Genomic DNA, 13,590 nt, shown 5'->3' with positions numbered 1-13,590 from the left:
TCCCGCCAGAAGCAGTGACGCACCACAGTGACACCAAGGAGGGCGAGCAGCCAACAGGGGGCAGTTAGAGACCAGCCAAGCCAGTCGACCGCAACCTGCTTTATTAACCAAGAAACAGCACAACACACACTTAAACCTCGTAGCCAATGAACAGCCCCAGCACTTAGCCACTTCTCCCTCCTGCGCCCCAGAGAAGAGAGAAAAGAAGGGAGCACAGGAGCACCAGCTACTTCCCAAACAGCGCCACAGGGAAGTCCTCGCCATCACTGTCACTGTGCTGCAGCTCCCCGCTCTGTCCCAGCTCTCTCCCAACATCTTCCATGAGTTGCTCCAGGTCCAGATCACTGGAGGCTTCGTCCTCAAGGGGAACACGTCCAGCCTCCTGGGTCAGGGGTTCCCGGGGTCTTGGCTCTTCTTTTGCAGCTGAGGGGCAGGCCCCCTTACATGCTGATAGGCCCAGGTCCTTTGGCACTGCTCTAACTTCTTTTCCCTCTGAAAAGTTGGCTGCCAAGGCCTTGCTCTGGGGAGCTTTAAATTTTTTCTTAGGGCCTAAATGAGAAGGTGACAAAGCCGAGAGTCCTATTAGGTCAGCCTGTCCTTACTGTTTATAAGTCAAACTCCGAAATCTCTACTTCCAAAAAATCTCTGGAAAAGATGACCTTTCTCAATACAAAGAATATGGACTTTGGGATCAGAAAGAGAGTCAAGCTGTCTGCCCTATGCTAGTCACCAGCCTTGAGCAATTTTTAAATCCTTTGAGCCTCAGTTTTCTGATACCTAAAATGGGAATATCCAGTGAGAGAGATATTGAAAAAAATTTAAAGGAGCAGGCATGGAAGTATCTCTTTAGCCAGACCTTGGCAATACTGAGTGTTACTTCTCTTCTACCACTCTCCTGCCCCTGGGCTAAATCAAATCAGGAATCATTCTGTTTCTATAGTGTGTGCTAGGTGCAGTCGGATATGCTCTTTCATTCTAATTTTCATTCATTCTGTAAAGTAATGAAAAGCTATAAATTGGTTAAGAAATGATTCAGGGAGGGGAGATGCTGACAGGTACCTCATTCACCTTAGTTTTTCCGAGGTCTTGAGCCTTACCTGGCTGGTCAGAATCTGAATTCCCTTGGCCTTCTTTCCTTCCCATTCTGAGTGCAAGAGGAGCTGTGGATTTCCTGCCCAGAGATTTCTTCATTATCTTCCTCTGCAGTGTCCTGCCTCGGCCATCTGCTGTGCCTGCATCACCCCCAAGTCCCAGTCATGAGGGAAATGTGCTTATTTCTCTCTAAATGACAACTCGGCAAGGGCAGATGGACGCTGCACATTGAGTCTCTGCCCTGCCCCACATCTTCTGCTCAGTCTCAATCTAGTGAGTTCTCCTGGTGGCCTCTGGCCCTTTTTCAACATCTTTTCCCCCCAATTCTCTCTTTTTTTCTTTTACCCCCTGGATCTTCTTCTCTTTACAGTTCTCCTCAGAGTCTACCTTCTCCAGGAAGCCATCCTTCTTGGCTAAAAACTTAAAACCTTCTATCTTTCACCTCAGATTTTATAATTCAGTACAGAGAAGCAAGGGGGCTCTAGCTCCCCACTGATACTATGGGTGAGTGTTGCCTGTTTTCTCAGGTCCTGGCACTGAGACGGGCAGTGAGGTCCAGCTACCTGCAGACTCCCTCTGTACCACTTCCCTGCCTTAACTGTGGGATGTGCCCCATTTCCAGCTGGCCTGCTTACCTCTTGGCTTGGTTTTTTGGGTCTGTATTTTGACTTGCTTACGAATGGGCAAAGTTGGGTCCTGAGGATGGGAGAGAAAGTTTAAAAAAATGATAAATTAAGGCCCCTAGCTGTTTTTAATAGAGAAGGATGCTACAGAATGACAGGTGGGCTTTGGGGAATCAAAGTAGCTTCTGTGAGCCTGATATTGTTTAAATTTATGGCAACACAGAGAAAAATGTGTGGTCACTTTCCCAGTCTGTTGGTATTCATTAATGCAAGGCTTTAGGCATAAAAGAAGGAAATAAAGCTAGGCCACGAGTATGATAAAAATTGCTAAATTAAAAATTAGAAGAAAAAGTGAAAATATATATTTCCTATACCTGGAAAACAGATGCTAAGAAAACAAGTGAATGAAAATCCTCCAGGTCCACGTAGGGGAGAAAGGAGTAGAAACAACTGCTATTCTCTGAATTGCTCCCCGAAAAGTCAAATAAATACAGTAGGAACTGAGATTATATTCAAGAAAGAAGTTCCTAGAGATGTGGGAAATTAGAGAATAAAGAGGAAAGAAGAGATCTAGAAACCCCCAAATATCCAACAATTGGGGCTCCCTCAAGGCAGGGGCAGGATGGCTCCTTAGTAAATGTAAGTCCATGCTAACGAGATCGTTATAGGAAGCTCCTAAAAGGAAACCCCCAAGATCCTTGTCTAAACAATTTTTCTTCTTTTTTTTTTTTGAGATAGCGTCTCACTCTGTCACCCAGGCTGGAGTGCAGTGGCGTGGTCTCGGCTCACTGTAAGCTCCACCTCCCGGGTTCAAGCGATTCTCCTGCCTCAGCCTCCCAAGTAGCTGGGACTACAGGTTCCCATCACCACGCCCGGCTAATTTTTTGTATTTTCAGTAGATGGGGTTTCACTCTGTTAGCCAGGATGGTCTCGATCTCCTGACCTCATGATCCACCTATCTTGGCCTCCCAAAGTGCTGGGATTACAGGAATGAGCCATCGTGCCCAACCATCTAAACAATTTTTAAAGCTAATCTTGGCCAAGCGTGGTGGCTCATGCCTATAATCCCAGCACTTTGGAAGGCTGAGGTGGGAGAACTGCTTAAGCCCAGGAGTTTGAGACCAGCCTGGGCAACCTGGCAAAACTCCATCTCTATAAAAATAAAAACTGAAATTAAAGCTTATCTTACTGTTTTCTCTACTTCCTCCTTTTCCAACCCTTCCTCCTTTTCCAACTCCTCCTCCTCCTCCTTTTTCTCCAAGCAGGATCCTGGGCTGTACAAACCAGAGGGCTGTAAGTCTAGAACAGGAAAAGGAAGGAAAGGCTAAATCATTCATACCATAAAATAGTGAGTTAATGAAGCTGATCACAGAGAATCTGTCTTCTAACTGTGCCTTTTGTGTGCAAGTGTTATTTTCTCCATAAAATGTGATCCCAGATTATCACATTTCCACCCTTTTTAAAGTCCATCACTATTCAATATACCCTCCCTCCCCATCCTGTTTCTTCCATTCCTCTCTCATCTGCCCATCCATCCTGGATACTGGGTCAATGACATTCACAAGAGTCTTTTTTTTTTTTTTTTTTTTGAGACGGGGTCTCGCTCTGTCGCCCAGGCTAGAGTGCAGTGGCCAGACCTCAGCTCACTGCAAGCTCCACCTCCCGGGTTTACGCCATTCTCCTGCCTCAGCCTCCCGAGTAGTTGGGACTACAGGCGCCCGCCACCTTGCCTGGCTATTTTTTTGTATTTTTTAGTAGAGACGAGGTTTCACCGTGTTAGCCAGGATGGTCTCGATCTCCTGACCTCGTGATCCGCCCGTCTCGGCCTCCCAAAGTGCTGGGATTACAGGCTTGAGCCACCGCGCCCGGCCAAGATTCTCCTATTGATGACAAAGAACATCAAATAAAGAAAAACATGGGCTGCTGCCCTCATGAAAGAATCCCTCCCATCCCTCTCCAGTCCTCGGCTTCCATTTATCCTACCTTTTCTTTCCCCATTACTGTTAGATCCGTTGAATCGGCTCCAGAAACCAAACAAGTTAACCCGTTCCTAAGTGAACCAAGAAACAAAAGCATCATCTACTACCTTCTCAGGGGCAGCTTTTGCCTTCTGTCTTCTGGAATTTAGTTATGATGAAATTGATTCATTTTCCATACCAAAAAGACAGGGTCTTGTTCTGTCACCCAGGCTGGAGTGCAGTGGTACAATCTTTACTCACTGCAACCTCGCCATCCCAGGCTCAAATGATCCTCCTGCCTCAGCCTCCCAAATATGTGGGACTGCAGGCATGCGCCACTATGCCTGGCTAATTTTTGTATTTTTTGTAGAGATGGGGTTTTGCTGTGTTGCCCAGGCTGGCCTTGAACTCCTGGACTCAATGGATATACCCGCTTTGGCCTCCCAAAGTGCTAGGATTACAGGCGTGAGCCCCCCGCTCAGCCCTCATTTTCCATACCATTTCCACGTGAAATTACACATTAGGCTTATCTGACCTTTTATGGAGATTAACTAATTATAATCTCTATTTCCAGTTTGTTTCTAATTCAAAAAATCAGGGAAATTGGGAGGTGAAATTTTCACTGTTTTTTACTCTCCATCCCACCCCCACCAACAGAATTTGAGCATAAAAACTGACGCCACAGAAAAGAGAGGTTAGGGCACTTATATCTGAAACCTGAAGTGAAATATGGAGGTAGGACGGCCCCTAGCACAAACCATCTTTGTCTGGACTGAGAAAGAATCCCACTTGTACAAGAGCAGGGAAAGGAATGGGTGTGGTCTGAACACCCTCCCACCTGAATGCTGATCTGTTCTGCCTCTCGAGCCATCATCAGGGCCACCCCCAGTTTCTGGCTGCAGTCATTTCTGCGCTTTTTCTGAAATGGAAGAAGATTAGAGCCAATGATAAATATTGACTTAAAGATTAGAGTAATGGCCAGGTGCAATGGTTCACACCTGTAATCCCAGCATTTTGGGAGGCTGAGTTGGGTAGATCATGAGGTCAGGATTTCAAGACCAGCCTGGCCAAGATGGTGAAACCCCATCTCTACTAAAAATACAAAACTTAGGTGGCCATGGTGGAGGTCGCCTATAATCCCAGCTCCTCGGGAGGCTGAGGCAGAGAACTGCTTGAACCCAGGAGGCAGAGGTTGCAGTGAGCTGAGATCACGCCACTGCACTCCAGCTTGGGGGACAGAGCAAGACTCCATCTCAAAAAGCAAAAAAAAAAAAAAAAAAAAAAAAAAAAAGATTAGAGTCACTAATAAATATTAGCAAAGTGACCCCAGCATACTGCTACCCATCTGACATTCTCTTCAACTACAACATTTATTTCCAGTTCCTAGTATTGATACGATACTCCTATTCTTAATATTTTGGGATCAGACATAACACCCCCCTTCCGTCTAATAAATGTCTCACCAATTCCTAACTATATATATGTATATATTTGGAGGCAGAGTCTCACTTTGTCACCCAGGCTGGAGTGCAGTGGTGCGATCTCAGCTCACTGCTTCCTCCACCTCCCTGGTTCAAGCAATTCTTGTGCCTCAGCCTCCTGCTGGGACTACAGGCACACAGCACCATGCCCAGCAAATTTTTTGTATTTTAGTAGAGACGGGGTTTCACCATGTTGCCCGGGTGGTCTCAGACTCCTGAGCTCAGGCGATCTGCCCACCTCAGCCTCCCAAAGTGCTGGGATTACAGGTGTGGGCCACCACACCTGGCCCTAGCAATATTTTCAACCAACATTTTGGTGTCCTCTCCAAAGTGAATCCCATGGAAATTTGAAAAGAGTATTATAGGAGCCCAGGTGATTTCACTTTGAAGCTTCTGATAAGTTTCTTTAGATCCAGCTGTTTGATTTAATACTCATTGCCTGATTTTCTAAAGCCCCTGAGCCACTGAGCCTCTGCTCATTTGCAAGGCTGGTCAAACCCAAAGTGACTACAGGGAGGAAATGCGATTGTGCTAATCCAATGGTTCTCAACCGGGTAGACTGTGCCCTCCAGAAGGCACCTGGCAATGGCTGGAGATAATTTTTTGGTTGTCACAACCACAGGCAGGGGGCAGAGGGTGGAGGTGGGAGCTGCTGCTGGTTAGATGCCGCTGGAGCCTAGGGATGCTGCTAAACATCCCACGATACACAGGACAGCTCTCTACAACCAAAAATTATCTCCCCCAAAATGCCAATAGTGCTGAGACTGAGAAATCCTGAGTTAATTTGTGCCCTCATTTCTGCCACACCTGCTCTGGCTAGCTAAACTGTAGAAAAACCTTATCTTCAGAATGGCCCCCAATCTGCAGGCAGGGAAGGGGACTGAAAAAAATAATTGCCCTGCTGCAGTCCTGGGAGCAAGAAGAGTCCTTCATGAATTACCTCACCCTTGGCACACCTGGTCAGACACAAAACTTTCTCCCGACATGGCTTAGCCTGGGAGAAAATCAAGTTTAATAAAAGGAAGATTTCATTTTCTCTATATCACAACAGAACCCCAAGATGTGCTCACCATGCCTGATAGCTCCAGGGACAGCTCCTGGAAGTTCTTTAGCATGTTGACTGGGATCCATGCACGAGAAACTGTTTCTCCAAAAAAGGTCACGTGGTACTTAGACTGAAATAAAAGATGGTCCTGTTATGGACTCCTGTCCTGCTCCCTGCTTTTCTCCTCTAGCCAGAAGGAGGTGCTGGGCCTCACATGCCCCCTTGAAGCCTGACTCATCTACCCTATCCTCGTTCCAATTGTTCTTCCACTCTAACCTCAGGAACCCTAGCCAAAGCATATTTATCAAAACCACTAATGCCCTAACAGTGGATAAATATTTAATTAGATACAAGTTTGTTTCTATTACATGTGTGAGCACTTATCTCTGTGTTTGTCATCCTAGTTAAGTATCTGTTTTCACTTGTGTCTGCTGGTTATGTCCATGTCTCTTATCTGTACATCTGTGAGGATGGATTTGTTCATTACTTTGGCCTGAGCTCCTTCTTACCCTGAACCAGGAAACTCACCGGCAGGGAATCAAGATGGGAAGTAAAAAGAAAATATTCCCCTAAGTCAGGATCAGATTCTATCATGCCTGGCCACCTGGAGAAGACAGTTGGGTGCAGGGGACAGAAGAGAAGGGGTTAGATGAACAGAACACAACCTCATCAATGTACATGCACAGAAAAGAGCAGTATGATATTTTTTTCTGAGACAAGGTTTCACTCTGTCGCCCAGGCTGGAGTGCAGTGTTAGAACCATGGCTCACTGCAGCTTCAATCTCCCAGGCGCAAGTGATCCTCCCACCTCAGCCTCCTGAGTAGCTGGGACCACAGGCAAATGCCACCACACCCAGCTGTTTATTTTTTTGCAGAGATGGGGTCTCACTATATAGCCAGGACTGATCTCAAACTCCTGGGCTCAAGCAATCCTCCCACCTCAACCTCCCAAAGTGCTGGGATTACAAGTGCGAGTCACTGCGCTCAATCAGCAGTACACTTTGCAAAAAAAGGATCTAAAAAATAGATTCCTCTGCCATCAGCCCCCTCTAGTGGTCACTACTCAATGACTCAGATGAGGAAGTGACTTCCATCGATGCACACAGGAGTTCAGAATATACCTAGTGAAGGTCTTATCCTTCTGAGCCATCCCATAATCCTAAAAACAAAATCTTCGACTAGGGACATCTCTAAAGAAGAAACTATTCCACTTTTCCTTGTTCCTTGTACTTTGTATCTCTCAATCTCAATATTTTTATTTATTTTTGAGATGAGGACTTACTGTCACCCAGGCTGGAGTGCAGTGGTGCAATCTTGTCTCACCGCAACCTCTGCCTCCCAGGTTCAAGCGATTCTTCCGCCTCAGTGTCCTGAGTAGCTGGGACTACAGGCGTGCGCCACCACATCTGGTTAATTTTTCTATTTTTTAGTAGGGACGGGATTTCACCATGTTGGCCAGGCTGGTCTCAAACTTGTGTGCTCAGGTGATCTGCCCACCTTGGCCTCCCAAAGTGCTGGGATTACAGCCGTGAGCCACTGCGCCTGGCCAATCTCAGTATTTTTAAATGCCTCAGATCCACCCTCTTCTTTCTACCAGCTGGGGTAGCACCATCAGACCCTTTTTTCCAGGGAGCTATCACCTCCACGATGAAACCTCCAGAAAACACTCTTTCAAAGCCTTCAGGCTTGGTACTTTATCTTTTCTCTCACCCCCTGCTCTTTCTAAGGCCAGAACCATTTCAATTACAGATGTTTTCCATTTGCTTCCATCCCTGCTTGAATCTACCTCTCCCAAGTTTGTGAAGGATGTTCTGACTGTGTCATAGTGCCCTACCAGGGGTAACCGTATTGCTTGGCCCAGATGATGGATCCTGGGATGTAGGAGGCATAGGCCACATCACTTTCAAGCCCTCTCCAGGTCTCCTCAGGAATATCACAGCGATTATACTGCACATCTGCTGAAAGAGAGAAGGAATGAAGGGACAGGAAGAGACTCATAAAGAGAAAGAAGTGGATGAGGGTTGGGGAGAGGACAAGAAGGAAATTGGTATATGCAGCAGGTGGGACCAAAAGGGCACCTGGGGGATCAGCACGGAGGAAGAAGAATAAAGACCCATGGAGGAAATGCAGCTGGAACCAGCAAAAGTAGGAATGCTGCCTCCTCATACTCTAGAAAGAGATTCCACACTCCTGCTTGCACCCCCGCATGTCTGATTGTGCTCCTGTCTATGGAGCATCATAATGTCTCTGAGACTCTGTTTTCTCATCTGTAAAATAATTGGGCTGGACTAGATCATCATCATCTCTTCCAACTAGCTTCAAATATCCTAGAATTCTAGGCGCACCAGATCTCTCTCATCTGTTTTCCCTCATATATCCTATATCCCTCCCTATCCACAAACCCAATACTAGTATTCTAATCAGGATTGACAGGGGCAGACCAGTGCTCATACATTTAGATTCCAGGCCCCTCCCCACAAGATCACTTTGCAGAGCATCTTCATCCAGCCTTTTCTGCCCAGATTCATCTCCATATGAAAGGCAGATCCTTCCTCTCTCCCAACCACTACAAGGATCCATTGAGTGCTAACTATATTTATGTAGTATTTAATCTAAAGGATAAGTGCAGAGAAAGAAAGGGAGGAACAATAAAATGTGAATAAAAACATTTCCAGTCTTTTCTACCTGTGTTCTGATCACAGGACCAATTATCTGGGAGAACTGAGGGGTCAATGTTCCCACACAGCCGCCTCCATTTCCCACAGTTTGGGAAGGAACACTGGACCCAGACCAGACATTGACCTGTGAGAGGAAAAAAATGAAATAAGAGACTTAAAAATATGCTCTTCCTTCTTTAATCCAACTAAAATCAGGATAACTCTACCAGCTCCCAGAATCACATAGCCAGAGAGACATGAGAGATCAACCAGCCGGATCCCTGACTTGTAAGTGGGAAACCAAGGCTCAAAGAGGTAAATGGCTTGCTGAGGATCAGTTAACTTGGTGATAGAGCTGAACTTAGAACTCAAGTCTCATGCCTTGATCTTTTTCCTGTACTAGGCTACCATGTCTCCCCGCCCCAAGGCTGAAAGGAATCTTGTATTGACAGTTCTCAAATTAAAAGGCTGCCTGACATCTTTCCAGATAGTGCCTTGTTCTCTGCTGGCATGACACTACTGAAAAGATCTTCTGAAGGGCTAACCTGCATCTCTTTTGTGCACAACATCCAGAGTTCTTATCCAAATCTCAACTGATTTACCTGTCACCAAATCACCAAGTTGCAAACTTTAGGACCAACAGCGTTGGAGTTCACTCTTCTCCAAAAGACACAGGTCTAAGCTTATCACTTCTCCATCAACTATTAACTTTGGGCCCTGCTCAAATGCCAAGTCTTCCTTTTATCCATTACCTTCCAGACCCCCACCTCTCCTAAGCTGACCCATGTCTCTCAGCCTCTCCCTTCTCCCACCAAAACTCTTCCATTGTCGTCTTGGAAACTCCACTGACTTGAGCAACAAAAATCCACATTTCCTCAACCTCCAATCTGAACTTCTATCTCCTTTTTGAAGCCTGAAGACCCACTAATGACACTGCCCCACCTAAACCACCCCCACCTGCAGCCCTGTAAGTGCAGTCAGTTCCTCTCACACTCCCCATGTCTCTCGGGACAGAAAGTCAGGCTGGCATTATCATTACCCCATTGCTACTACTCCCCAACTTTTATAAAAACCCTTCCTCCCTTGAGGTCTATGCCATGGGACTATCCTCACCTCTCATATCCCTTGTAGAGATGCTGGCATCTGATTCAGTCTTCTCTCCACTTCCTGCCTTCATTCCAAATGACCTCTATATCCACAGGAACTCCTCATACAGCACCCCATTCTTTCAGTGCCTTAACTTTTTTCCTCATGTCACCTCTGGAACCCACTCCCACTCCTGCATGCCCCACCCAGTCATCTGCAGGAACTGCACACCGTCTGAGCCACTTACCCAAACATCCTCTCTATAAAAATGCCCTGTCTTCCACCTCACCTGCTCAAAGACTCCTATAGCAACTTTCATTTTATCTAGCTCTCCAACCCACTGACCACTACCATCCTCTCCATCTGGAAGCAATTTCCATTCTTCACTCTGTTCCACTCTGGTTTGATTACTTGACACTTACTTGGATTCTCTTGTAGACACCTTCAGCTCCCTTTCCCACTGTCCTTCTTCCCACCCAGATGACAAAACACCAACCGGAATGAACCCTCTCTCCACCTTTTCTGAGCCTACACTCAAGCAATTGAGTTGACAGAGAAAAATCACACAACAGACACATAGGTATCGCTAAATATTCACTATTTAATATTATCAACCAACATATTTCTCTAGTAAGTTCACTGTCTCCCACTGCCAAATTTTACCTTAAATACCTGATCATAAGGGATGGCTTCTAATCCCATCCCTCCAGAATCATCCCTCAGAAAAGAAGGTGACTTGTATTTGGGTCCTTTCAAAATATCACATATAAGAGATCACTTGTGCAATTACTTTTTTTTTTTTTTTTGAAACACAGTCTCGCTCTGTTGCCCAGGCTGAAGTGCAGTGGCACAATCTCGGGTCACTGCAGCCTCCACTTCCCAAGTTCAAGCGATCCTCCCACTTCAGCCTCCCAAGTAGCTGGGACTACAGGCACGCATCACTACACCCAGAAAATTTTTTGGATTTATTGGTAGAGGCAGGGTTTTGCCATGTTGCCCAGGTTGGTCTTGAATTCCTGGGCTCAAGCAATCCACCCTCCTCAGTCTGCCAAAATGCTGGGATTACAGGGGTGAGCCACTGTGCCTGGCCTTAATTACCTTATCTTAAAGAACAAAGTACTGGTTGGGACTAATATGTTAGTCTGAAATGACAGTTGCCAATAGTAGTTTTGGATTGTTTACAGAGATGACCTAGCAAGACTAGAAAAATAGAGTAGGAGAAGAGGCCAGGAGTCAAATAAATTAATACAGATCAATAATACAAATTGTTAGCTGTGAAAGCAATAAGTACTCACAAGAAAATGAGCAGGAAAAAATCACTATAATGATATGGAACTGGAAATTTATGGCTTGGAATGATATCTTTGACAAGAACATTGTACTTTTTTTTTGTTTTTTTTTTTTGAGACGGAATCTCGCTTTGTTGCCCAGGCTGGAGTGCAATGGCACCATCTCGGCTCACTGCAAGCTCCGCCTCCCGGGTTCACGCCATTCTCCTGCCTCAGCCTCCGAGTAGCTGGGACTACAGGCACGCACCACCACGCCCGGCTAATTTTTTGTATTTTTAGTAGAGACGGGGTTTCACCATGTTAGCCAGGATGGTCTCGATCTCCTGACCTCGTGATCCGCCCGCCTCGGACTCCCAAAGTGCTGGGATTACAGGCGTGAGCCACTGTGCCTGGCGAACATTGTACTTTTTAAAAAAGTTCCAAGTAACCTAAAGGAGAAGATAACGTGCTCTGGAAAACTGTTTGATGCCCAGACGTGGCTCTATGATAATGAAGACTGATGTCACAGACACATGTTAAGAGGATTTCACTTGACCACTCATTCCTGAAACACTAGTTCCCTGGGTTCTGTGATGTCTCATTCTCCTGTCTCCCTCCCCTCAATTTTACTGGCAACATCCCCCGCAGTCTTCTTTGCTGGGTTCTCCTTGTTCTTCAATCTCTAAATGTCAGGGGTCCCAAAGCCCAATCACAGGCCTTCTCTCCCCATGATACACTTTCTCCTGAGGCAAACTCACCCATTCCCACGGCTTTGAAATCCATTTTCATACCTGACAGAACACAGCTGTCTACTTATAGCCTCTGTTCTGAGTTCCAGATTCCTAAGCCACCTTGCTCTTTGATACCTCTATTTGGATGTCTCACAAGGATATCAAACCTAAATGTACCCAAACCTGAATGCTTAATTTTATCCCACAAACTTTTTCTTCCTCCACTCTTTCCCATCTCCCTTCATGTAACTGTTCAAGCCAGAAACCAATCATCCTTGACATACCCTCTCCTGCTCCAACCTTCCAGTATCCAATTCATTACCAACTTGTAACAATTTTACCTCCAAAACCTACCTTAAAACCATCCACTTTTTTCTTTCTCTACTTTCATCATCCTAATCCATTTTATTTTTTATTTTTATCTTTTTTTTTTTTTTTTTTTTTTGAGAAGGAGTCTCGCTCTGTCACCCAGGCTGGAGTGCAGTGTCCAGATCTCAGCTCACTGCAAACTCCGCCTCCCGGGTTTACGCCATTCTCCTGCCTCAGCCTCCCGAGTAGCTGGGACTACAGGCGCCCGCCACCTCGCCCGGCTAGTTTTTTGTATTTTCTTTTTTTTTTTTTTTTTTTTGAGACGGAGTCTCATTCTGTCGCCCAGGCTGGAATGCAGTGGCTGGATCTCAGCTCACTGCAAGCTCTGCCTCCTGGGTTCACGCCATTCTCCTGCCTCAGCCTCCCCAGTAGCTGGGACTACAGGCGCCCGCCACCTCGCCCGGCTAGTTTTTTGTATTTTTTAGTAGAGACGGGGTTTCACCGTGTTAGCCAGGATGGTCTCGATCTCCTGACCTTGTGATCCACCCGTCTCGGCCTCCCAAAGTGCTGGGATTACAGGCTTGAGCCACCGCGCCCGGCCAGTTTTTTGTATTTTTTTAGTAGAGACGGGGTTTCACCGTGTTAGCCAGGATGGTCTCGATCTCCCGACCTCATGATCCGCCCGCCTCGGCCTCCCAAAGTGCTGGGATTACAGGCTTGAGCCACCGCGCCCGGCCTTTTATCTTATTTTTTAAATATTTTTTTTGAGACAGGGTCTTGCTGTTACCCAGGCTGGAGTGACGTGGTATGAACATAGCTCACTGCAACCTCAAACTCCTGGGCTCAAGTGATCTTCCTGCCTCTGCCTCCCAAAGTGCTGGGATTACAGATGTAAACCACTATACTCAGCCATCATCCTAATCGAAGCCTAATACCTAATCCTCGTACTAACATCTTAACTGGTCTATTCCTGTCTTCTCCCCATACTCCATCTCCAATTAATCACCAAAGGATCCTTTTAAAACATTAAAGATGTCACTTCCCTGGTTAAAACCCACCAGTGGCTTCCCCCTGCACTTAGGATAAAATGTGCACTCTGTACATGGTCTTTGACCTAGCCACTGCCTCCCTCTTTCCAGTCATCCAGGTCCACTTTCCCAACTTGCCTCCCCTTGCTCTCTAAGCTCCGCAATCACACTAGCTTTCTTTTAGTATCTGGAACATGCCACACTTCACCCTACCTAAAATGCTTTCTTCACTTGGATAACTTCTACTCTGCCTTCAGGTTTTAGCTTAGAAATGTACTCCCTGACCAGCCCAATCTTACTTCCTCTCATGAT

At 46.1% G+C, this 13,590-nt stretch overlaps 1 protein-coding gene across 4 annotated transcripts in view; it reads right to left on the bottom strand.

The window, feature by feature from the left end:
• Window positions 1-38: 38 nt before the first annotated feature.
• ZCWPW1 (zinc finger CW-type and PWWP domain containing 1) overlaps window positions 39-13,590 on the bottom strand; it is a 30,501-nt gene continuing 16,949 nt past the window's right edge. For 2 of the 4 annotated variants that reach the window (XM_030932642.1, XM_030932639.1), the window contains 10 exons: window positions 8,885-9,001; window positions 8,034-8,157; window positions 6,728-6,803; window positions 6,225-6,329; window positions 4,512-4,592; window positions 3,699-3,765; window positions 2,905-3,014; window positions 1,728-1,788; window positions 1,098-1,232; window positions 39-549 (listed from right to left, as the gene is read on the bottom strand). In XM_030932642.1, coding sequence (XP_030788502.1) covers window positions 227-549; window positions 1,098-1,232; window positions 1,728-1,788; window positions 2,905-3,014; window positions 3,699-3,765; window positions 4,512-4,592; window positions 6,225-6,329; window positions 6,728-6,803; window positions 8,034-8,157; window positions 8,885-9,001 — 1,199 coding nt within the window. In that variant the 3' untranslated portion in view covers window positions 39-226. The remainder of the gene's footprint in view (window positions 550-1,097; window positions 1,233-1,727; window positions 1,789-2,904; window positions 3,015-3,698; window positions 3,766-4,511; window positions 4,593-6,224; window positions 6,330-6,727; window positions 6,804-8,033; window positions 8,158-8,884; window positions 9,002-13,590) is intronic. The other 2 variants (XM_030932640.1, XM_030932641.1) reach the window with 2 other exon arrangements.

This window comes from Rhinopithecus roxellana, chromosome 6 (genome assembly GCF_007565055.1).
Source record: "Rhinopithecus roxellana isolate Shanxi Qingling chromosome 6, ASM756505v1, whole genome shotgun sequence".
Taxonomy (NCBI): Eukaryota; Metazoa; Chordata; class Mammalia; order Primates; family Cercopithecidae; genus Rhinopithecus; species Rhinopithecus roxellana.
Note: the sequence above shows the minus strand (reverse complement) of the source record. Positions and strands in the feature narration are given on the sequence as shown.